General features: G+C 38.4%; 1 protein-coding gene across 1 annotated transcript in view; it reads left to right on the top strand.

The window, feature by feature from the left end:
* The window catches only part of thsd7ba (thrombospondin, type I, domain containing 7Ba), a 163,599-nt gene that overhangs the window by 90,792 nt on the left and 45,780 nt on the right, over window positions 1-27,027 (top strand). The window contains exons 9-14 of the mRNA XM_069154704.1: window positions 7,543-7,734; window positions 10,609-10,840; window positions 14,296-14,411; window positions 15,360-15,492; window positions 16,319-16,422; window positions 24,803-24,994. Of these exons, the coding sequence (XP_069010805.1) occupies window positions 7,543-7,734; window positions 10,609-10,840; window positions 14,296-14,411; window positions 15,360-15,492; window positions 16,319-16,422; window positions 24,803-24,994 (969 nt within the window). The remainder of the gene's footprint in view (window positions 1-7,542; window positions 7,735-10,608; window positions 10,841-14,295; window positions 14,412-15,359; window positions 15,493-16,318; window positions 16,423-24,802; window positions 24,995-27,027) is intronic.

Raw genomic sequence — 27,027 nt, forward strand, 5'->3', positions numbered from 1 at the left:
GCCTCCAGGTTTCATCACAGATGTTGCAGCTGGAATTCAGAGCTATTTATAGATAATAACCGAAACTAAAAACAAACCTGTTTTACATATCAGCTCATCATGGTTCTGTTTTGTTGTGCAATGGAAGACTCTTTTAATTGGAAGGAACTCACAACAGCAGTCAGTCAGTCAGAGCCTGTTTCCCCGGTCTAATTTCAGTGTCCCCATTTCAAGCAGAAGCTTTTCTCTATCATTAGTATAAAACCTGCTTTACACTCACTATTGTATCTTTTTAGCTCATTGGAACTTGAACTTGTTTTATTCTGAAAACTAAAACAAATTATTTGTTGTGGATTATCCCTTATGATGCAGACAGTATGAAGAGTTCTTATTAATTGCTGATGGCCAATGTATGTGCAATGGTCAACTGTTGCCAGCCAACTTTTTGGACCATCCTTTAATAGTTTTTTTTTCCATTAGAAGCCTACTTTCCTGTTGCAAACATAAGAATTGTCGAATATTTTTTTTCAATGGTTCACTTTTTTACTCAAAGGTATTTGGCTTAATGGAGCACACATTTACATATGCTTCCTTTTTGTAGCTGCTTTGAACTAAGCAAAAGATGTTCGAGAAACAAGTCTTAAGCCATTAGGATGATTGTCATTGATTTTAACATGCTGTACATTTTCACTCAGCTGGAACAAGGGAAGAAGGTGTGTGAACGAGCAGGTTCCATTAAAGATGGTGAACTTCAGTGAAGTGACAGGTGCCCAAGAGATCTGCAATGTTTTCTCGAATTTATTCTCTCTGATTGAGTAAGCATTTTTGCTTGCAATTTCCCAGCATAAAACGAATCTGCATCCCAAGCCTAAAGACCGATGAAGTTGTCTGAGGAAACTCTATGTCTATAAGTTGAGAGCAAAGAAACTGCACTTTCCCTGCAAAGTGTATCTGATGGAGATTTAAATGATTTTCTATGGCTGCTGAAGCAATCAGAAAACATCCTCTATCACCTAAATGCCAGGTTGTATTGCTTTGCAAATATATGAGGTAAGTGCTAAAACCACTCCAGTACGGGTGAAATGAAATTGAGTGGCACAGGGGTGTTTGAGTAGATTTTGGGGTTCAGCAGGAAGGATGATCCTGAGGGATCTAACTATGGAAAAATACTGTTATTTTTTTTTTTAATTTTTTTTTTTTTTAAGAAAATACATCAATCCTGTGCATCACACTGTCTGGACACATATCTAGTTCCCCTCTAATCCTTGTCTTCATCTGTCATCTGCTGGTCCCCTTTTGTGCATATGTGCAGCGCAACCAGTTCAACATTCCAGTTGTGTTCGAAAAGGTTTTACGTCATTCATGTTAGGGAGATGGAATTTATGAACATGCATTGAAGAAACATGAAATGTTATGCCTGCTGAGTAACTTATTATTCATCCTACTGCTGAGTGTTGGTGCTGGTTGCTTGTAATGTTTTTGCGGGGATGTCGCCGCTGACGCCCAGCTGGGTCAGTTCGTAATACTGCTAATGCAAAGGCTTTCATCAGTGGGCCACAGGATCAATCACCATTTTGTTAGGTAGGTAGGTAGGTAGGTATTTACTTTATTAATCCCCGAGGGGAAATTTTTTAAATTACCTCATTTGGCGATGATGAATAGAACAGGAAAATATATTATAAGACCATGAGAGGCTCGTCTTTCTCATCAGAGCTCTCTTCAATGTAGAGAAGGATCCCCTTCAACATTGTTCAGACACGTCCTCCTGTCTTTCACAATCACCCCGCACTCCTTCCTCCATGTCAGGATCAAATTTGTAATCAAGACCTTTTTGGGTTGTGAGTCTTTTACTCATGTTGACATCTGCAGATGGTGCTTCAGAAAAAGACGTTGGTAAGGCCTCAAATGGGTCTTACTTGTGGCGTTTCCCCCACAGACAAAACATTCAACTCCTTGTCTACGAGAAAGAAGTGGTTCCCATAATACTGCCAGCATAAAAGTATACAAAGTGACACATTTATGGATATTGTCTTGTGTGTGTGTGTGTGTGTGTGTGTGTGTGTGTGTGTGTGTGTGTGTGTGTGTGTGTGTGTGTGTGTGTGTGTGTGTGTGTGTGTGTGTGTGTGTGTGTGTGAAAGCCCAAGCCTATATACTGCTTTCCAGCTGGTGAATGGTAGATCTTGATGTGTGTGTGTTGTATGTGTGTGAAAGAGAAAGTGTACATGCGGGGTATTATCTGTATTTGCTGTGGGCCATTTTACAATTGAAGTAAAGTCAATATGCTTTCTGCCCATGAAGCAACATTTTATTATTGTTCCACAATTATACCCCTGTTATAGGATGTCACTATTCTTATTACTTTTGTTTTGTTGCGATTTTTGTTATTCCTGATGGTTTGGTAACATTTGCTACGTGTTTCTCTGCATAAACAATCCATAACTGATACCATTCCTTGTTTTTTTTTTTTCTACAAGCATTTATTATAGTATTCAGTATGCCATTATTAAGAATGTAATTAAAAAAAAAAAATCATTTTTCAATCAGAAAAAATTAAAGGTACGTTTTCTACAATCTAACATGAAAATGGGTCAAGTTTAACCTGAACACAATAGGAGGTTTAAAGCATTTACATTTTATGTTTTAGATTATCCACACTTACAGTGTAGGCTGGGAAAAGTATCAGAACTCCAGGACAATAACAGCTAATTGGAGTCAGGAAGATCCAACCAATGCAACTTCATCAGAACTGTAGGTAACAGCTGCTTTGGGTCAAACACACCTTTTGTCAGAGCCCAGACTTTAACCCAAGACAGGAATGACCTTAAGAGAGACGTACACACCATGCACTCTAAAGATATGGCTGAACTGAACTGAAGCAGTTATGTGCAGCTCTGATCTGCAGGTACCGGACACAATTGTTCAAGATTAGGTGGGTTCGAATACCTTTTAAAACCAAGGGGTCCATCATTTTTCCATCAGCACTGTGCATGTTTGGCGGCTATATTCAATAACAATAGATTAAATGTGTGTGTTATTAGCTTCAGCACATTGTGTTTGTCAATATTTGCGTGACCAATCAATGAAGATAACAAGGTAATATCATGGTCCACAAACTTAGTCTTGCCTTCAGATAGATAAATAAATAGACAGAAAACTGATAATATTTGTTTTTAAACACATACAATATGGCCACATTTTCCTTTAGATTGGTTAATAGTTCAAAATATTATTATAAAAAAAATGTATATCCATATTTTACTGATTTGAATAGGTAACTGTGTAAAGTTTAGCTGTCTTCTATAAAAAGTTACAAGTATCAGATCCACAGTTGTTTACTGACTGTGTTCTTTGGGGCTGTAAACTTAAGCCAAAAGAAGTGCTTTGTTAGCTTAACCCTGCTGCCGTCCAGCCTTAGTGAAGTGGATTTGACAGCTCCCACAGCTCCCACTCCCTGCACACTGACCATTCACAGCAGAGTGGTCAGTCCCTTTTCTCCAACCAACTGCTGACCACAGGGCCCGCTGACTCAAACATATACTGGCTGCAGCTGTGACTGACAGCTGACGTAACATATGTAAACCCTCATAGATGCATGCTTTTGATGTTCCTAAATCCAACAAAAACAACACAGCAGTACGGTTACCATCAGCTCCCCTCTCGTCCGGTCAGTGATGTTCAGGTAGTGATGTGCTCAGGAAATCAGGCCTAAACCCGTCTGCGTGACTGTCACCGATAATGAAATTCTGAAGTTTCATGTTTGACAGGCAGATACAGTGCAGACATTAATTAGTGACCCAGGATAGTTTGTCAGAGCCCACTTTGATGTTCACAGTGATTTTGTCCAATTTACATTGTTGCTTTTGTCCCCCAGCTCTGCTTTAAAAGCTGCCTGCGCACAGTGGATGTGATTATTAACTTTTAAGCAAAGGCGAGGACTTTTTTTCAATATCTGCCAGAATAATTTAATTGAAGAAGATTAATTGGTGGGTGGGCGAGCAGGATAGAAATCATGTTCAAATTGCAGGCAGGAGGCAGTGATATTATATTTGAGTAGGAGCCCAAACTACAGATCCCTGTATTAATAATGCAAAAGGACCCCTAGGCCAGCCACGTATTTGCACAGTCACATACATACACACTCACACTTCCACACACACCAAAGTTGGGAATTTAGATTCATATTATCGTGTCAGTTCCCTTCAAGCAGTGTTTCCAGGAAAAGCTTTGTGAGTTTTTTTGTTACTTTTGTTTACTTACACATTCATTAGTCCTTTGTGATTTTTCAAGCAGAACAATCGTTGAATAACTACTGATGTTCCACTGTTTGTAAAAAAAAAAAAAAACAGCAAATAATTCCACCTTTGGCAAAAATGCATCTATTATAATCAGTTCTGAAAACAATTTCTGAGCCTGATTTGCATGACACCCCATACTTGCATATTCCTCTGTGTATTTATTAGATGTAAAACCTAAGGTTGTAATTCTACATGTGTCAAAATACTCATTTGTATTCATATTTTTTGTATGACCAGACAGAAGCAAACACTGGACCTGTTTGTGGTCTGACAGCGTTGATCACCAATGAGTTACAATTTTTTTTACCAAGGCAGTTGGTGCTGTTTGCTTTTATCTTCTTATTGTTACCTCTCCCTCCAAGTTCACTGATAATTCAACTTCCAAACTACATAATACGCTGCAGACAAAACTAAGATTGTGATATTTTGGATAGTTTCTTTGTTTTTTGTAGCAATGGATTTTGCTGAAACTGAAGCATACAGATGACCGTCTTTTGCCCGTAGAATCCGATGGACTCAAATTGAGTCCAAATTCCCACCCCCTTATTCTCGGTTATATTGCGCAGCGACTATTCATCAGAGACATGTAGCGCATACCCTATGAAACTACATGGCTTGAGATTTCCAATAATGTCAGTTCCTCATCTGTGTGTGAAAATTGACTTCCAATTTGCATCAAATTCAATCGTCGTTACACTCCTCATGTAGCTCTGTCCATCTCCACCCTTGCTACTCTTGATTGATTAAGTCCCGATCACTTACCAACGTACCACATATCAAAATAAACAGCAGAATTTACCTTTTCTGATGAAACCCATTGTTTCTTTGTACGACTATTAATCCGGTTTTGAAATCATAGCTGACCTCCGGACTATCTCAAACATAGGGCTGACATTGCATCCACTTTGTATGAGACAAAAATGAATCATGTTATATTTGCACATTTTCTAAAACCTCTTAAGTATTATCAAATCAAATGATGAAATATTTGGATGTTCTGAAAGAAACAAGATATAACATGAATGGTTAGCCCTCATAATAGCCTAGATGAAGGTAGTGAAATTACCCTGAAAACAGCTTAGGATTCAAAGCAGGCAGCGACTGAGCATGTATGGAAACCACAATGTGGGTGAAAGAGGTCTACTCTATATATGACATATATATAAATTAAAAACCATGAAACCTTACAGTACATGCAAATCCTGCCAATGTAGAGAATAGTGGGTGGGAGTATCATCTCCTGCCATTTCTGTAAAAGCAGTAGAAGTCATAAATGTTTCCTTAACTTCATATAAAACTTTCTACTTTGCATTTCCCATTTTAAGTTTTTCAAAATTGCCTCGCTGCATCTCATTGTCCATTTTCCCTGTCCACCCCTCTGAATGTGGGTCGGTGAGGTTGATTCACAGAAATCTATAGTGCATAGTCTGCTTCACTTCATGTTCGTTTTATATAAAGCATGCACACTTGAAATAATTACTTGGGTGGGAGCCATGGTGAACCAAGACAATCAATTCCCACACAGCTCAAAATCCTAGCATCAGTTCAAAACAATTATGTTAAATTTCACTGCAATTTCTATTCAAATACTGCAGCCTCCAGATCTTTGCTTAGTTAGGTGCATTTAGGACATATGATTATAAAAAAAAACACAAAAAAAACCACTCCTGGTCCCTCAGAGCTATTTGTGTTGTTTTTTAAAATGTAATTTCAGTGGACTTTACAACACCTGCTCCATCAGCATCCATCCTTTCACGTGTTCCATACCACAGTCATGCTGCTAATACTGCGTGCCAAGCCAAATGTTTGAGGATGTTTTTGTTTTGTTTATTTTCCTTATCCTCAGCTGGAGAATTCTCCATTTTATGCCCACTTGCATCGACACTAATGAAAGGAATAATGCATCCCATACAATAGCCTGTGGAGCTTTACCATTACTTGGAGCAAGCTATTGTCTCCTGCTGTATACACACTAGTTACTTTGATGGCTGGAGATCTCCGATGCTTTAACTTTATGGGCGAAAGGTTTTTAAACTCCCCAAGGGAGTCTTTCACATCAATGTGATGACGCAATACCTCAGTTTGCTCTCTCAGGGTTTACAGCCTTCGCCTGGGTATGTGCTTGTAGACGAGTGGGGGAGGGGGGTTATTGTTAAAGCATATTCCATGATGTAGTGGCAGAGTTCAACAAGTTAATGGTACTGCTGAGTGTGAGTGTAGATCTGAAAACAATGCCTCAGCTGCTGCTGGCATTGTTTTGACATCTGGATGGCATCTCTGCCTCTGAAATTGATCTTTCTCTGTTGGACTGAGAGACCTTCGAGAAATATGTGGCTAACTCTTGGCAACATGTTTAACAAAAAAAAATACAAGGATTTATTTTTTTTTAATACTATTTTTTTTTTTTTTTTGCCATTAAAGTGTTAAATCACAACAAGAATGCCAATATCATGAAGTACAGTGATAAAAGAAGGCTCTGTTTCCTGTAGATGTTTCACTCCTAAAACAAAGGTTAAGTGGGAGCTGTGACACATATTCCACAGCATGGCTACAAGACAAAGCCTCAAAGAGTATGTGAGAGTACCAACGGGATGGCCTTGTAATAAAATTAAAAACATTCTACCATTTAAGAAGAATACATATTTAATTTTAGGATAATGTTTTGATTCATAGAAGAAAATCATAAAAAAAACATGCTACAAATTATAATAACCAATTCATCAATATTGCTCCAATTTACAACCATAAAGGCCTCTTGTATATCAAGATTACTTTGTGTTCATATTCAGGTTTTGTATGCTGTCGTTATTATTGAACCTGGCAGCTACAGGCTTCAAAAGTATCAGCAATGTCATCCACTGTATTGCACTCAATTTGACTTGTATTTATACTTTCTTTCAGTCTGAGTAGAATGAAAAGTTTAATAAGTAAATCACAATCTCAATTCAGGTGCATGTTTCTGTATGTATTTTATGTGATCAAGACATGCCCTCTAAGTTTAAATCTGATCAACAGTCACCAGTCAGGTTTGTTTGTATTTTCTTTGTACTTACCATATACACTTGTGATTTCATGCATCCATGGGATTTGAATGTAGTCCCAGCATGTGTTGGTTCCATTTCACACAGGGGATTTCCTCTCTGATAGCTGTCAGGCGATGAGGACGAGATAGATGAAGGGTAATGGGTGTCATTTGGATTCAGTGTGAACCCTGAAAGATGATGTGCCCATTTCAGTTGTACATTTCCTTTTATCTTGCCTTCTACAGGGGAGGAAGTGCCCAATGCCCATTGTGTAGACGACCCTCCACCTTCAGAAGAAGCCTGTGAGGTGGGGTGTTCTGCGGACTGTGTGGTTGGCCCCTGGTCCTCCTGGTCCTCCTGCTCACACAGCTGTGCCACTAAGACTGCAGAGGGGAGACAGAGCCGCACCCGCACTGTGTTGGCCATCCCGGGGAAAGGTAATCAACCTTCCCTCTGACTTCTTAGACTCTTTTCCCACACGATATTAGTGAGCTACGTATCTATTTGCTTTGTTTATTGGATTTTCTTTTCGATAAAGTTTGAGTTTTGATGTGTTAAACATTGGTAGAAAACAGTTTAGACCACAGCTGCCATTTACAGTCATTTTATTGTAAACACAAGGTACTCCAGTAATAACATACTGTACTAATGACCAGTATACTAGCTACCTGTAACACAAAGGATTGGCTTTTACCCCCCCCCCCCCCACCCCACACACACACACACACACACACACACACACACACACACACACACACACACACACACACACACATACAAAGCTGTTATTGGGCTCAGACCAAGTTACTTTGTTAACTCTCTGGTTAACTATGTGCCCTCAAGAACACTGCCGTCATCTGCTGCTGGTTTAATTGGAAGGTTCACAGCAACAGCTGAAAGAAAATCATGAATTAAGCTTTTTTCAGTCATGCTCCGAAGCTGTGGAACACACTACCTATAGATATCAGGGGACATAGCTCAGTAAATACTACTCATAAAGAAAGCTTAAAACATATCTCTTTATTTTAGCCTTTTTACTACCTCTACCTGAAGCTCTCTTTCACTTTTCCGCACTTCTGCACTACTGCGCCTTTTCAATGCATTTTGCTTTATAATATATTCTAACTTTATTTTATGAATGCGTTGTCTTGTGTATAATTCTATCTGTCCTTGTATCTTTTTCCATTTTATTTTTTTATGTTCCTTTATATCTGTTTTTATGTGGAGCAGTGCATGTTTTCTTGCTGTTAAGCACCTTGAGCTGCAGTTCTTGTATGAAGGGTACACATATAGTTTAATGTTATAATTGTTATAATATCAGTATCACTTGGGTAGTAAAAGGTGAAAAAGATGGGGAAAAAAAGACAGAGGTTAAGGATGGGCAGAAGTATGTAGAAGTGTCTTTCACACTGCAGACTGAGTGTTGCTTTTAAAATTACTTATTTGCCTTTCAATGTCTATGGAATATAGTACTGCCTTTTTAAGGTAGCTTGTAAAAGAAAAAATGACACAAATGACAGCATGTTTTCATTAGTGGAATGCAAAGTGACTACAGGGCGTTTTTACTGTTACTGTAAATGAAAATGAGGACATAGAGAATAAACTCAAAACTACACTCTGCAAATGAAAAATAAAGACTGATTGAGCCAGAGGCTTTGTTAAAGTGGTTTCACGAACACCGTGGCTTTATGTTGTTTTTTAAATCTCAAGATTTCAGAGTATTATTTAGGTATTTTTCATCTCAAAAACGTTTGAGGTTTGAGTTGACCATCCATTATCAGAGACTCTTTCTCCTGCCAGGATTTCTGTGCGTGCTCTGTTTGTTATGTTTTTTAAGTCAGACAGCAGAGTCTTGGCAGCCAGCTACCGCCCATTAATCCCTGTAACTAAACGCATATCTGCAATAACAGCTGATGAAAGAATCTCACAGCTTAAGCCAGGTTCCAAACTGCGTTGTTTATTGCTATGTTGCTGGCTATCTGCTTGCTGCCAGAGGTGCTGTAAGAGTGTGTGTGTGTGTGTGTGTGTGTGTGTGTGTGTGTGTGTGTGTGTGTGTGTGTGTGTGTTTGTGTGTGTGTGTGTGTGTGTGTGTGTGTGTGTGTTTGTGTTTGTGTTTGTGTTTATGTGTAGGAATGCTGTGTTTGTGTTTATATGCCTGTTTGTTTGTGACAGTGTGTGACAGTATAGAAAGCCTGAGGAATGCAAAGCAGACAGGAAAGTGCAGGTATTCATTTGGTTGTGGGTTCAGTGACAAACTCCTCTGTGCTCTTCTGGAAGTCACAGTTCACTTTAGGACTCTCGACACTCTGCAGATAACACCTGTAATCCTTCATTAAATGGACTGTCCCATGTTTCACCATTGAGACTCAGTACTGACCAATGTAGCCTCAATACACAAATATATTGTTTTCTGCATAGTGCTCTCAAAAGCATGACTGTGTTTGTGTCCTGTATATTTGTGTGCATGCCTTTGTAGCTGCATCAGTGCATTTATGTACATGATAGTTATTATGTATGGTTACCTGTGTATATTTGTGTGTTTGGTTCACTGAAAATTAAGATTTCTTAGTCTGGTTTGATTTGATATTTTGTCATGGAACACTAAAGACATAACATGGTTGCATACATGTACAAAATAGATTATGACAGATGTATAAAATAACATTGGATTGCAATTGCAAAAAGTCCAAAATGGTGAAATAGCCAAACATAAAAACCTAAAGCAGTATAAAACAAAATTTATTATAACTACAAATTATTTTTAAAGGGGTACTGTGCTTTTTAATCACATATAGAATAATTATACATTCTGATTGTAAGCAGATCTAATTACAGTAACATAGTTCCCATTTACAATAACTATAGTATGTTAAATAGAATTATCCACAGATTTAGTCGCTTTAAGTGTCAAAAATAATTCATGCATATTTGACAACTAGGACACAGGAAGAAGGAACTGGAAATATATTTTGTTGTGGCTATTGGCAGTCTTTGGATTGCTCCATCAATTCTGTTCCTGCAACTTTTTAATTCAAAATTCTACAAGTTTTTACTTGTGAAGTGTCTGCTCAGCTAACCTGAACAAAACAATTGTTTAATCACTAAGCAGCCGACAGTCAGTAATAATATTAGTATTTGACATCCATTGACTTGTATTTTAAATGACGTGTATTTCATTTTTGTGCATAAGTAATGCTGATGCTACTTTTAGTTTGCTTATAAGCACAGCGAAGCTCTTTTTCAGAATGCCATGTTGTATAATTTGCATGTATTTGACACTCTCTTGCTCGTTCCTCTGTGTTGGCATCCAGAAGGGAAGGCCTGCCCATCAGCTCCAGCCCTGGAGGAGTGGAGAGTCTGCAACGACCATACCTGCATGGCATTTTACTGGGAGGCCTCAGCATGGGGTCCCTGTATTGACGATGCCTCTCTGCATTTGAATGGACTCAGCCTCTGGAATGAAACCTCTACCTGTGCTGTGGGTGTCCAGATCCGAAAAGTCAGCTGTATGAAGATGAAAGTTGGTCCTGTCATAAATAAGAGGTGAGCTCTCCATGTTACTTATTTTTGGGTAAAAGTGTGGAGACTCTCAAAGATGTCACGTGAGATGTTTTCCTTTTTCCTGGTTGCGTCTGAGTGGCGTTAAGCCAAATGTGCCCACATGTTGAAAGCAAGAACATTTTAACTAAAGTTTTTTCATATGAAGCTCTGGTTTGTTTCTCTCACGTGACAACTAAATCGAGCGTCCGCTCGGCAGATTTCCACAAATATTCACAGGTGTATCATCCTCCATGGTTAGGAACACTCAATGTTTTGCCCACTCTAAACATAGTTAATTATTTTGCCAGCATCAATTTTCCTCTGGTAGTCTGGTAGATAGGGGGATCTACCAGCCCAAAATGGGCCCTGGGAGGAATTAATTTTAAATTGTGGGTAAAGACTGAAAAAGCTTTATAAAATCAGGGAGAAGATCATGTTTCTCTAAAAGACAAATCATTTAAGAAAACAACCTCCACTTTCCAAAAGTGCTTTACTTGAAGGGATCTGGTATATGCTTTTAGTTACTGACAGATGACCCAAAGGACTCAGTACACTGTGAAATGATATCCCCAGAGTTGGTGTATTGAGCTCTTCTTTTATGTGTTTGTCACTGTGTGCTTAGTTTCTTTTTTTTTTGTGAACCAGAGATTCATTTTTGCCTATGCTCCACCATTATCTACTCCTCTTTCAGCAACACAATATCAAACACTGCTAAGGGCTTTTGTACTGTCATTGTAATGATGTTATAGCCCACACCAGGAAGACAGATTTATAAATAATTCACAAAGTTTCCCTTCTTTAGCTCAATATGCTATTGACAGGGCCATAAAATGGATTATGGAGGGACTTTTTTCTCGTGCTCGTCCTATCTCCGACCACAGAGGCTTTAATGAAAGCTGTCATTTCTGCTCCACCAACAGATCTCGCCTGCACAGTATGCTGTGAATTCAATCACTTCTTTGCTATGCATAAAGCTGGAGAGCGTTCATTTAATGGAACAGCACCTAAACACAGCCCTGCATGTGGCAATTCATCAGAAATGATTTTGACTGTCAGTAACAAGTGAGTTAGTGTGTTTGCCCTGCAAAGCTGCTAGGTTTAGGACACATTGAGGCTTTGATTGTGTCCTTATAAAGCAGAGCAGATTTGACATAATTTAGCAAATATCATAAGATTATTATGCGTAAAACATATACACTGTAAAAGTGTTTTTCCTAGATAAAAAAAGAAGGACAAAATCAAAGTAGACAGAAGAGCTCAGCGTCGACCATTTCCTTTGCTTCAATCCTGCTTTATCTCAAACTTTGACTCAAATGCAGGAAGGTCCTTACTATTTCTGAATTGTTCCCATCTGAGGAGCAGATAACTCGTACAATTGATGTTGTGCTGCTTGAGAAGGGTCATCGTAGTCAGCAAACATCTAAGCATTTCTTCATGCTGAGCAATAATCTCCTTAGTGAGCAGTGGCTCAACAAAAAGGTTTGAGGCTTTTCCTGGGCATCAATAGAGTCCTCAGGAAAACGTCGGGTTGATTCTCAGTTTCATCTTTGCTCCACTTTGTCGTACGTTGAGAAATACATATCTATTAAACAAATTAAGCAGTGGTTATTAGAGCATAACCTATAATAAATGGTCTTGTATTTACATACTAACATACCGTAATAATTAGTTTAAATGATAACATGAATACTCATTTACACATCAAAGGCAAAAACATAACACCCAAAGCAAATGATGGTTAGTTTTTAAAAGGAGTTTTGATTCTGCATTATAGTTTTATTGAGTGTGTTCAGACTAGGCAAAGCAACATACTCAAATAGACAAAGAGAAAAAACAGTGCATACTGTATATTTGAATAGATGGATCAAAATACAATATATGGATCAAAATACAAGATATATGTTCAGTGTAAGTTAACATTATGAAAGCTATTAATGGGTTACTAGAGTGCACTTTTAAGATAATCGATAACCTGGTTGAGACCTTGAATCCTCCTGAGCATGTCGCTGCTGAACACCGTAGCTTTGACTGTAAGTCTAATTCCTCATTCTGGGCGAACCACACAATATTCCCCCTGCTGCTCTGTTGCGTTGCCATGCCCTCTGGCATACATCACTGCAAAGAGGGGGAGAGAAGAGTAGGGATAAAGCTGGGGAAGGATGGGTGTAATGTATCTTGCCTCCTTATGCTTTGGCATACTTTGATCTCACTCCTGTACGTGCTGGCTTTCTGCAGTCAGTAGGATGTGGCACCATGCTGGGTCTCTAGTGAGACCCGGATCTGGATGTCGGGTAAAGGAAGTCACTCACTCTGAAATCAAATTTGGAAGTCTGCGCGCGTGTGCTTGTGTGTTTGTGTGTAAAGGAGGAGGGGGGCTAGGTTGGTGTTCGGGGTTTGGCTTCTGGTTGATGAAGACATCAAAGCTTTTGACTTATTTGATTTTACATCGCTGCATTAATCCGCACCACTTCAAGGTTGCACAGCACACAAAATACAACATAGCCAAGGGGGCTGTTATAGATACGTTACACAAGATATGTACCAACCTAAATAGAGAAGAAATACATGATTATTTTCTATTTTAAGACAAGGAAATTGTTAAAAGGCAGTGGAAAGCTCTTTAAATCCTGGTAAGTAATTTTACGGCGTGGCAGGAATGATCAATTGGTAAACAGTTTGCATATCCTCACTTTTCTCAGGTGTAATTAGCAGTCGTGTTTTGATTGATTTTTCTCCGTGAACACACTATCTCGCTCTCCTTGGTGACAACAAAAGACAACTGTGGCTGCTCTGATGAATGCACTCACCTGGATGTTTGAACCTATCATAAATTTGTTTCCCCTACCCACAGCTAGTCAGTAATTTTTTTTCTAGCCGCTCTTGGGAGCAGGCAAACTGTATTTTTACGGCATTTATTTCTGAAAACAGCTGCGTACTGCTGGTGGTGGAGGAGAGCGAAGATTGTCAGCTGGAAATCTGAAATGGTGATTCAAAATAAATAGGCTGAGGAGAATTTTCTTGTGGTTTTGTCACACCTTCGACACTAGTGATTTGCTCTATTGTTAAAATATATATAAACTGTTGTTAGTGCAGCCTTGAGACAACTGGGGTTTAAAAGTGAAAATGCATTATAAACCATAAAATAGGAGCACTTTGTACGCTTGAATAAAATATAATGTCAGATTTTTTTTTTTCTTTTCATAGGGCAATATATGTACCCGGGGAGGCAACTGACTGTGAGAAAACTGTAAATTTCTATATCTGTCCACCTTTTGTCGGTCCGTGCAGGCAAGGGCCACATGTAATCAATCATGTTTTCTGTGGGGAGATGTGTGATGTCAAGGACAGGGCAGTTGTTTCACGGCACTGTCCTCTTACCACTAAACTCAGGACGTTTATCATTCTTCGCCGAGGAGGAATGAAGAGAATTTAAGACCACCCTTTGTCTGTATGTTTAGGTGTTCATATTCGTTCCATCCAGAAACCGCCCGACCCTGTTTTCTCCCCTGCAAGAAGGACTGCATTGTGACACCTTTCAGTGAATGGACACCCTGCCCATCAACCTGCTTTCCAGGTAGCCAATCACATTGATTTCTGTGAGCTCATTATAGAAATACCTGTCTGATGGGTGAAGTTGTTAAAATGTCAACAATCTTGTAAAGGTAAATAATTCAATCACATGAATATATGTGTTTTGTTCAAAACGTGCTTGTCAAACATATAACTTAACTTTATGGTTTACCAAATTTTGATATCAATTAGTCAGTTGATAAAACAATTAATAACAGGTCATCAAACTGATTCAAATTACTTACTATACATTTTTTAACAATGACACCAGAGAAAAAATATAAGTTGCCGTACAAATGTGCTCCCTCCCAATGTACCTACTTTAGTCAATGATTACATTTAATTGTAAATGAGACCGTTAACTGTCCATTACATTAAGCTTGACACATCAAGAGGAAAATTGATATTTAATGGATTTCAATATGTGTACTGTAGTATCTTAGAAATCAAAAAGTATGTAATTGTTTTTAGGAGAAGTGAGCAGGCATCTCGCGTCTGTAAATATGCTGTAGTCCATTGGGTCCGCTGATGATGTAATCACTTTCTTAATTGCACCATTTTCAATGTTTAGTAATTAGCGTTGTGTAATGAGCCTTGGAACACGAGCCAAATGAAGCCATTATACAGTGTGGTGTGTCCGAAAACAGACTGCAGTGAAGTGGAGGACATCGCAACCACAAGGTCTCACAAGGGCATGCTTATCAGGATCAGATCAATTCTGAGACCGCTTGTTTTTTAGCTTTCTTTCTGAGATATTAGAGTGCACTCGTGATATTGAGCTTTCTTTTTTTTTTTTTTTTTTGGTTGTCCCGTACATCTGTTTGTTTGGCATTTGTCTCAGTGTCATTTTACGTTCTCTTCCTCCTTGAAAATGTTCACTTAAATTTAACTGTGCAAATAATCTGCCGCTGAACGCAGCCTTTTAGTGAAGATTGTGTTTCGTGTTCAACAGAAAATGCAACCACCGCCACACAGTCTCGATACAGGACCATCATTCAGAGGCCGGCTAATGGAGGTCAAGAGTGTCCTGACACACTGTACGAAGAGAGAGAGTGTGAATCACTTCTTGTATGTCCACTGTATAGGTAAAAGCATTATTTATAATGAACTGAAACACTGTTTATAATGGACTGTTTTCCTTTCTTATCAAAGGAGATTACCTACATCTTTCTGCTACCACAAGCTTAGAGGTGTAAGTGTGACCCATTGTTGAATACCCAGTATCACAAGGGTGCTCTGTGAAATGTAGTTGTGGATATATTGGTACATGGTTAAAATAATATAACCATAAATATACATTTATAAAAATTACACTTTGAGAGGAAGTGATAATAATTAACTCTGAATGAGTGAAAGCTTTATTAGATACAGTATGTGTGTTCTTTTTTATTGGCCCTAACATCAGATATCTGACATTTGGCACATGCGGTACTGTGTTACCAACCTGGAAGAATGTTGAACTCAGTGAGGTGAATTGTAATAAAAATAATGTAATTAGGAATCTATCCATTATCTATACCCACTTTATCCTGTTCGGGGTCACCCCCGCCTTTGCCAGACTGACTTTGGTCAAAGGTGGGGTGGGGACAGAGCTGCACCACGTTGCTTCCCTTAATTAAGAATAAATGAACGTAACTTAACAAAATGTGTCACATAAATGTCTGTTTCCAGCAGCGATCTCGCCCAATGCCAACCCATTTGACAGTAGGTGCTCCACAAATGTCTCTAATTTGATAGCATAACATTTCTACTGTCATTGTAGCAGCAGTAATGGCAAACTGTAAATGTTCCTGCATGTGGTCCAAACTAACAAGGTTGACAACAAGGTCATGGGATGTTTAACTTTTGTGTACTTGAAAATGCAATAACACACTGCCATCCTCAAGTCTCTGTATTTGTGTTTTGGTGTAGGTGGAGGACACACAAGTGGCACAGTTGCACTCTGGTTCCTGACTCTGTTAGACGTGGATTATCTGGACCAGGAGAGGCCTGTGGGAATGGTTTAGAAACACGAGGCAAGTCTTATCCCTGACCTATTGTATTCTCTTTACTTTCTATTCTCCAGACAGCTGCTTCTACAGTATGTCACCTGTTTTATGCTTTGCTCCTCCATCTATTTACTTTCCTTATTTAATGAGCCCTAATAGCCCTTTCACAGCTCCTCTTTTAACAAGCAAGTGATGGAAACATTAAGGAAGGAGGCAATTTGTCCTGTGAATGTAATGAGATGAACCTTTCTCTCTGCTGTCTTGACGATCTCATCACAGCACTGGTTTATTATTAATGTGTGTTGCAAGTCAAATGGTCACAGGCACATCTCAGTAGCAGGCTGAAATAAATAAACCACACAATACAGTACATGCACAATCTCTTATAGACTGACTCATATAATAAAGTCTCTAAAAATGCGCTCACACTATAGAGCCCTTTTTGACATAATGATGAATATGTGTTTCATAGCTTTGCCTTCACAAAGTGTGACACTGGAATTCTGCAGTTCATGTACAGTATGCTCTGCAAATTATTAACAAAAAAAAAATCAATACTCACAGAACACAACCTATTCTTAACATAACAAAGCCATTAACAGTAAGCATTTCCAATTCACAAAAACAAACTATTTCACTTATTACTCGTAAATGGTTTTAAATGAAGCTTACAAACAAAGTGCATTTTTTAAATCAAGCTGTGCAATTTAAGTCTAACAAAAATAATGTTGTATCTGCTACAGCATACACACTCCGTCTACTCTTTAAATGACTTGTTCACTGTTCATTTTGAGAAAAAAAAAATCAGACATAAAAGGAGAAAAGTTGATATTTTATTCTGTATTTGATCATAGTTTTGCATTCATTTGACATAATATAGTTTGTATCCATACTATATGTGTAAATAGATTTTCATTCAGCCAACCAAATATTGCATGAAGCAGTAACATCAGAATTACATCACAGGCAGGGCATACAGCCACGCTGAGCCAGACACCAACCTGAGTCACAGAGTCTGAACAACTCACATTAATCCTCCTCTTAAAGTCTCCTTCTTATCTAACTTACAAACATAACATCTTGTCCACACCTCAGCTTGCTGAAAGCCAACAAAGACATTCACTGGAGTGTGAGGTGCATAGTAACAAACTATTACCAATGCTTTAAAAAAAACACATTGTTTTTTTTACTATGAAAGGAATATGATTTTAGTTGGAGTGCACTATTTTATTTGTGGCTCACTTATTTCTATTTGTTTGAGCGCTCTGTATCATTTTTTTCTTTTGTTTCCCAACTGACAAGCAGTTATGTTAGCTTCACAAAATGTACACAGTCTGCACAAATGAGCGCATATAATTTGAAATGATTTGGCACCATTTATGTTTCTTGCAAAAAAAAATTTAAACGAGGTGAGTAGCATGTGCGTATGTATCTTATTGTCACATTTTTGTGCAGAGTTGGATGTTGATGTTGTAGTTACTGTGTGAAACCGTTTCTATGTTGATTGTATGGCACACATGGGACATCTAAAATAAAGGCACAAGTCAGTGTTTTACATGCTTTATAACTACAACAAATTCACACACACAACATTTGCATTTTACAATATATGCCAATATAATTGTCTTGTACAGATATGATAATTGATTCTTTTGATTCTTGTACAGCATGTGATTACTAACTAATGTGTTGTTGGTGGTGTTTTCTGAGCTGTGCCGATTCCTGTGTAATATCCTTGGTGAAGATCTAAGAGAGGCTTCTCTCAGTGGAGTTGTGAAAACAACTGCCATTGGCTCAAATCGTTAAAAAGCCAGAGTGTTAATTGGATCATTTTGAACCCATTTACAGGCGAGTAAACGTCCCAATAAATCCTAGAAACTGGCAGTTCTATCTAATTTACTTATGTGATTCAAGTTTTTCAGTGGCTTACTTTGCTGCCTTGAGAACTTTCAGGCATTTTCTATCTCTCAGCGTTGCTCTCTTTCACTCGGCAGGGTAATTATGACTGACATTTCTCAAGTGAATTTCTATGACTTTTCGAGGAGGATGGAAAAAGTGTTTGTAGTGTTCCCAGGTTAAGAGCAAGCCTCATTGACCTTTAGAGGTTCCTATTTGAATATGATTAGAAAATGGCTAAGTTAAATACCTGTGACATTTCAAAAAAATCAAGTCTGAGTGTGGAATTCGTAAAATGGCAGAAACACAGAATTTAAATGTAGATTTGAAACAACAAATAATTTTGAATTTACTTTCACAGTGGAATGGCTGAACCTATTCAATGCAAAGGACACATAACTGTCAGATTTGGGCATACTTAGGATGTGATAATTGGGAATAGGGCCATAGTGGGGGTGTAGAAACAATGGATAAAGCCAATTCAGATTTAAAGACAGAAAGTTAACATGAAGAATTCTCACTTTTTTTTATTCAGGGATCTTTAAAAGATGCTGCATTTTTTACTACATGGAGACTCAAGTAACATACATTCTGATTAAATATTAGCACTAGTTCTATATGAAAATGTAGCTTATGTTCTTTTTATGTAGTCCACTCTTATATGGATGCTGTATAAAAAGCTTTAAAGTTGTCGGATTTACATCAGATTCCAGAGTTTCTCACAGATACCAAAAATTGTATGATGGGTTGATTGTTGTAAAATGCATCGAACATAATGCAAACACAAGTCATTCTATGTTCCCAAATGGTAAAGTCAGAGTTGCTGGTATGATTAGTGCTGACTTTCAAAAGTAAGTGAGTGAGTGGTGGGTTACAGTCTTTCAAGAGTGACTTAGGGATCAAGGGTTAAGGGTCTCACTGTTAAACTGTGTAGTTGGAGTGCTTTAGGCCTATTTACTCCTATAGGCTGAATATCAATTTTTCAAGCAATAAGGTACTCTTTCTTTTCCATCAGCCAACACTTGAATAGTGGTAAGATTTGCACAGCACAAATCTTACAGAAACATCTCTACAGCTTTAATTTAAAATAATTTGTGGCAATAAATAAATTAGTGGAATCAACTGTCTGAGTTATAATTGAATCACTGAGAAGCCGCAGAGTCTCGCTGTGCAAACAGACTTGTGTTATTAGCCTACTGTATCTATGCCCCATAATTAGCAAGAGTGGTGACCCATCAGAGTGCAAGGCACTGAACAATAATCGTATAATAATAATCAACACTTATCACAATCTATTAAACCATTATTTAATAAAATAATTATGAGCACACCATAGTAAATCTGTTAAAACTTGGAAAACTTTGTACACTTTATAAATGTGTTGTTTGATTTATGAATTGTACATGACTATCAGCAAACTTATATGACAAAAAAATGTAATTAAAAAACAGGGTTTACTGCAATCCTTGAAATCCTTATCCTCTCAACCATGATGTAAATACTCAGTATAAAAGTCCGGCAGAGTAGCATTGTGCTTCGGAGTGTAAGTATTTCTGTCTTCTTGCTACAAACACCACCAAACTAACCAATGAAAGTGTTTCTTGTCAGGGAGCTCTGGCATTTGCCCTGGTAATAAGCGGTGACTCTTTGCCTCAGGCAGGCAGGCAGGTATCAGAAGTTGCCAGAAACTCAGTTGTTGTAACATGTTTAGCTCATTGTCACATCTATCTGTTTCCTATTTACATGTTTCCTTTGACTTTGTATTCATGCTTTGTCCAAATGTGTTACAATGACAGCTTTTGTGGTCGGTAGAGAAGACCTTATTGTTTCAATCCTTATTACTGTCCAAGTATAATTAGGCTTTTTGGTGATATTCTGGCTGAAATAACACTAATTGAGAGGCAACACCAGACACACAATCTATGAATCTAATCTAGAATCCTCTTTTATTTCCCTTGTTGGTTGCTACTTTCCAGTTTTGGTTGAAAACTGGAAGCCTTAGCAGCCATACTGCAGTCCTGGGAGCCACCAGATGGCTAGAGAAGACCAAACACACAAAAATCACATGAGAATAGTTCACAAAACAAACCTGGGATTTTCTGCCCAGTAAAAATCTGTCATAAATCTGGATACACTGTGAACCCCAGGCTCAGGGCTCTACTGTAAGGTCAGAAGAATAGCCAAGGTTAGCAACAAACATAGGATTGGGTTTGAGGTTTACAAAGCCAATATGCCCTTGGCTTGAGTAAATGCTTCCTTCCATCTCAGTGTGTGTTTGGCCCCATGTTGGATACAAGGCTACATGTTGAAAGAATACTAATGTTTAACTAAGTGGACAATGAGGAGAGGGTTGTGGTGGATACGCTGGCCTTACACACCGGGTGATTTTCACAGACGACAGGCATAACTAAATGAGAGAAGATCTGAGTGCATGAATTCTAACTTTGTTAAAAAAGTCAAAGGTTCAATAAAGAGGCCGATGAACTGTGGAAAAGCTGCGTCAAGTTGTAGCTGATAACTTGGAGTAAACAATGAGCTAATGCATTTCACTCTAACTACAACACAGTGTCTAAACACGGCCAAATTGTGTCTCATAACCAGCTGGATGTGTTATATTCCTCCCTGAGTAGAATTGGAATGTTTGCGAGGCATTATTCAACAAAAAATGAGTCATACTAATGATCTTTAGCTGCAGGAAAGATGTGACTTAATGGCAATGATGAATCGAATCTCTATTACTCCTCACTATTCATTATGTAGAAGAACATTATACAAGCAGTATGAATATTATTTTTGATGGTGGGTGAGTGGGTAGGGGGTTATGTGTGCTAAAAATGTGGTATCACAAGTAATCATAGAAAATTGTAAGTGTTCGGGAAAGGATTGATAAAAGCTATCAATAGAAAAAACAAAAGTTAGGATTTCGAAAGAATGTCCTTTTATTATCTGTTAAACTTGAAAAATTTAAACACCTGGAGTGTGACAAGCCTCTTCAAAGCCTTTGCTTTGAAATGGCCCTCAAAGTTGTTCACCTTTCTAAGTAACTGTATAATCAAAGACGATCCGTGTCAGTGGCGAAGATACCGTGACAAAAATGTTACCATTTGTGAGAGGAGATGGTGTGAAAGGCCACACAAATGGGCTTCGGCACCCAGAGACTGAAATAATTATGTTAAAAAAGGATGGCCTCCACTTCGAAATCAGAATGTCAGTACTTGCAGTGCTGGGCTCTCCTAGTAAAAGCACAGGTTGACAGAATGGGGTTGCCATTGGTGGAGGAGAATGGTCAAGAGACAAGACAATTCAAGGTAAATGGACAGAAATAAATGCCAAAGGAAACATAAAATCATTCCCGCAGTGATGATAGGTTGACGAGCAGGATTCACCTCTAAAAGTTCATCGTAAAATCATCGCTGTTTAATCTACACATATACATTGTTAAATAAAAGATCTTTTTTTGTGTGTGTGTGTATAGCTATGTTTTTGACTGTTACATAAATGCACCTTAATAATAGCTATTATCTCTGTTGCAATTCCTGTGTTGAGGCCTTGTATGTAAATGACCACCCCACGCATTCTCGGCAGACATGCAGAAACCACACAATTTTTGTCAGAGGGCAAAATTTACAAGTCAAATCGAAATCAATACAATGGATTAAAGGCATGTTTGTAGATCAGTGGATCCTCAAAGACGTAGAGGCGTTGGGGGAGGAGAAGTTTCCCTCATTGGCAACAGAGCTTTATGTAAATCCCAGTATCCATGGGGGAACGACGAATGTGAACCCTGGAATGCAGTGTGTTTGTGTGTCTGGTATTACTCCTTGTTTAAAGAACCTACGCTCTATACACCTGTTTCTGTACAACCAGAGGCACCTGAACAATCTCTAAATGTCCCTTCTTCACATCTCTGTCTGTCTGTCCCCTTAGCAAGCAAACTTTGCAGTGTCAGAGTCTTCACTCCGCTCCTAGTACTTCTTCTCATTTTCGTTTAATTCCTCGATTTCAGATTACATTTAGTCCTCGTTTTGATACATGTCATTTATATTTCCTCCTTGTTAGCCAGGATTGAGTCCGTGTTCACACTCACTACATGATTCTACCCTTAAACATCCATGCAAACTGAACAGTAATACACCCATCAGTCAATTACAGGATACTGTGTCAGTGTCACGTTTTGCCTCGCCTAGGCGTGAAAAATAAGACGCCTGAGGTTTAGGTGGGAGGGTTAGGAAAAGATCATCGTTTGGGTTAAACGGTACACAGTTGCAATTTGGTTAGATTCAAGGAAAATAAATACTTGGTTTGGGGTTTGGAAAAAAAAAATCATAGTTTGTGTTACAATAAGTAATTTTTCAACAGAAACGTTGGCGTAAGTTTCCCAACGTATGTTACATATTTAAAACGTAGGTTACTTCAAAGAAATCCATGATAACTTTAGCTTGAACACGAACCCATACGCCTGTCTCCTTGGTGAATGTCATGTTTGTTTCATCCAACCAACCCAACATTCTCCCAACTTATGACTTATAACTCTTTACACTTAATACTTAGTCACATGGCCTCCGTCACATGACCCCCGTCTTCCACTGTTTTTAGACATGCGTGTACTTTTCACGCCAACATAAGGTAAAACGTGACACTGACATGGTATCCTCTAGTATTACACACCTTGGCGTTATGCAGGGCTTCACTAAAATATAAGTGCTGGACAGGGAAATTATTCCTTTCCCACCTTGTAGATCTGGTGATTATTGTAATTCAAATGCTTTTCATGTTGGGAGTGTTTGGATTAAATGTGGCACCTGATTCGCAACGTAACTGTCACTATTCATAACTTGCAAAAATAATTCAGTCTGTGTCACTTTTCTTTTGTCACTATCATATAAGATATGTGGGAAAAAGTCATGCATGTTCTTAAGAACCACATCCCACAAATAGTACCTAGTACATGTCCTCCCTATGTGGATTAGATGATTTGATTTGATTTCTGAGCACCTTTGTGCATACATTTGCATACTAACAAGGGTTTCTGTGACAGTTTCTAACTAACTTGCTATAAAATATGCATGCGCTCCAGACATTTGTGTGAATATTTCCTTATTGATGCACCATTTAACCCAAACCTCATTTGCATAGTTGATTGTGTTTAATGTATGGTCTTTATTATACCAGGATATTAAGCAACCCAAATGCCTCTTGTTTTATAATGTAATTACCTATGATTCAGGCTGCTCTCAGCCATTCAAGTAACAGTCAAACACAAGCTCCAATTTGATGTCTCAGACCCTCGTTTTATTCTGACAGAAATTAAACAAGGAATTTGCTCTGTGTGTCAGCATGTCATAAATTCCTCTCCTTGAAAGGACATTTAAACAGTTTGAGTTTAACAAAATGTGGAGTAGTGTGGTATCTTGGCATTAATTAGTCCATGGATCTACATCATTTACATGTTCACTTGTTGGCTAGTTCCACCTTGTTCTGAGAAGATGAAAACACCTCTCCCTGAACCCTTAACATCTCTGCAGGTTGGTATTTTTGGTTTTCAGTCAAATGTTTTGACAACTACTGGCTGGGTTTTCATGTAAAGTAGACCGTACATCAAAGGTGTCCAAATGTTGGCTTGCTAACACACAAAACTAAGATAATAAGTGTGAATAAATACTAAAACTGCATTGGCATATTAGCAGTTTAATTGTGAGCGTCTTAGAATACTGACACTCGCATTTACATCAGAGATAAATAGCCTCCCATTAAAGCTTTTTTTTTTTTTTTTTACTGATTTTGACACACCTCTCAAATTGAGCCTCCCTTCTACTCTCCACTTTACAAGAACGAGCTACTACATCTCTTTTCTGACAGAGAAAACCTTTGACAGTTTGAAAGAAAAGTAACAGATGTGGATTGACTGTGAAGTTTTGTGTCCGGTTAACTGAACACTAGACTAGTTGTTAAATAACAGGAAAAGAAAACAATTGGTCCTACTGGGTTTTCTGTGTAATTATTCTTGGCACACCGAGGCACATGTTGCAGCTTCAGCCCTGGGTTGTGATCTCTTTATTTGATCAAATACCTACAGTTTAATGAGACTGTATAGATCATTCTGTCAACATTATTTAGCTTTCATGTTAAGCTCTTATTATAAATGTCCTGTTTTTCTTCAATACATCATAGTTATCTTCAGAAGTCTGATAAAGGTGTTGTGCTTGAAGGTTGAATTAGCATTTCAGTCGAAATTAACGTGCAAACTGCACCAGAACATTTATTAAACTGACTTTACTGTGAAATATTTTCTTTCTTGGGCCCATTCATTCAAACATAAAATTGTGAATGTAAACTGGACTTAAATCATGCTGAAATCGGGCTTATTGAAGCACAAACAACAATAAAAAACATCTGTAGGGAGTTTTACAATCCCAGTGACTGAATCTTAACTTGGTGAGATATGGTCTGTTATTTGTGCATTGTCTGTGTAATTGGAGTGACATGCTTGCCCTCCCCCATGTGTTTACAGGCATCAGTTGTGTCGAGGAGAGCGGAGAGTCGGCCAATATGACAGAGTGCCTGCGATGGGCTGGCCCCCTGCCCCCTCAGATCAGAGAGTGCCGGGTGGCTTGCAAGGATGACTGCACTCTAACTGCATGGTCCAAGTTCTCTGAATGTGGCGGATGCAGCAGCTCCCGGAGTCGCAAACGCGCACTCACAGGTAAAGAATTGTATTTACAGACTGTGAGTCACATGTCACTCAAGGCAATTGTTTCGTCTTCCAAATGGAACAACTGGATTGTCTTCTCACGTCAACCACTCTCACACTGTTGTCGTATCCTTTTAATGATATGTCAGTTACTTTGGTAAGAAATTAAAGCAGAGAAGATGAAAGCTTTTCTCGGTGTCTGACTTATAGTGAGAGCTTACGGCTATTTCTTGAAATGATGTACCAGTACAGGCTTGATGCATATCGAATGTTGCCTACATGCTAGCACAAAAGATTTATTGTTTATTTTTCGGACACAACTAATTGCAGCATTTTCTGTGTGTGCTGGCTGAAAAGGTCCTGCACATTGACATACCACAATCTAATACAGCCTATTCTCTAATATGGGGTTCTGCTACTGTAACTTTCTGCTGTCCCTATTATGTCAGGCCTAAATTAGGTCTATCACATCTTGTAATCCCTTATTCTAGTGCAGATGGCAAAATATGAATTACATGCTGTGGTTGCAGACCAGGCTGGATACTATTTGTCTTCATGAATATTTTATCTGATGCTGGAGGGGTTGTAGTAAACACACCCTGTCTCCATCTATAATGCTCTTAGAATCCAACACATTAAATCATACTGGGCTCAGTGGCTGGTTTCTATGGGAGGAGTGTATTCTCATGTTCAGTGGCTCGTAACGGTCATTATAGGTCAGTATTTCAACTTTTTTATGCCAACTTTACCACTTGCTAAAAAATCTTCTGTCAGGAAAATTGATGGGAAGTGAAGCCACTGTGGGTTTTAAGCTCTGGTTCGTGGCTCAGGACGTTGGCAGGATACCAAGGCCGATGCTGAGCTGATACACCGATGTTGTAAAGCCTCCTTGAGCCATATTACTGTATATTCTGTGTAAAAATATTCATCCCTATCAACTAAAGTCACTATATCTCTGTGGATTGGCAGCCATAACATCTGCTACAGCATCATCCATACAGAGAACACCAGCAAATACTGCTAATATAATATAATCACAATGAACCCATTACTAATACATGTGAACAAAGTTGAAAATTGGCAGAAATATTGTTCTGTAGTTTGAATGAAGCACAATCTATCAGGTGGTTCCTCAGTTTTGTGTATATCATTTTTGTGTCATTGTTATTTAACAACCTTTTTTATGCCGTACCACTACCCATAACAAAACTGTGTTTACAAACTGGCTGGGCTTGAAAGTAGAAAGATAATCGGATGACAATAACCATGAAATGAGCAGCCATGCCTACTGTTTACTAGTGTCATCTTCTGACACACACAAAAACTAAGAGCTAAAGTGTGTGGTGCACATGCTGTACCTATCGAGTTTGACTGGCTCGGGAATACAGAGAGATTTATTTCACGGTCAGATGTTTCATCCGAATTGTGTGAACCTGTATGGCTCGAATGTCGTGGACGTGCATTTTTAAGTGCCGCACTATAACTTTAAAGCAATAATTTCCTCCAACTGGGTTCACAACTACTACTACTACAGCCTCTCTGCTTGCATGTTCATCTAATGTGGGTTTCCTGCCTGTGCTATAGTTTGGTGAAATGGTGGTAAAAATTTTGATCTTAATATGATAGATTGTCCAGATACACATAATGTGTACACCACCACCACCACCTTGCAGACTGTGTATGGATACTGCATAGTCTTCTCACAATATGGCTTATTAGGTGTATTCAGTGCTCCCGGGTAGAAGCATTTGTTGTTGTTGTTGTTGAATACCTGCGAAACGGGACCCACAATATATCATCTTCAACGGATATTGATATGTTGATATTGTTACCATAGATAAATTACACGGTAATAGAGAAGATTGAAAGGTCCTTTCTTATATAAGCAAAATACAGAATACACATCTCATTTTCCGTAAACACTACTGCTGTGTGTGTAATTTTACTGTCACTCCTTGTCAAGAGTCATTAAAACTTAGATGTCTTCTCTTAAAAAAAAACAGCAATGTATTCTTGTTTGTTTATCTTAATTATACTGATGTCTT

Source organism: Embiotoca jacksoni, unplaced genomic scaffold, assembly GCF_022577435.1.
Source record: "Embiotoca jacksoni isolate LCO1_2020_lvr unplaced genomic scaffold, fEmbJac1.0.p SCAF_2, whole genome shotgun sequence".
NCBI lineage: Eukaryota > Metazoa > Chordata > Actinopteri > Embiotocidae > Embiotoca > Embiotoca jacksoni.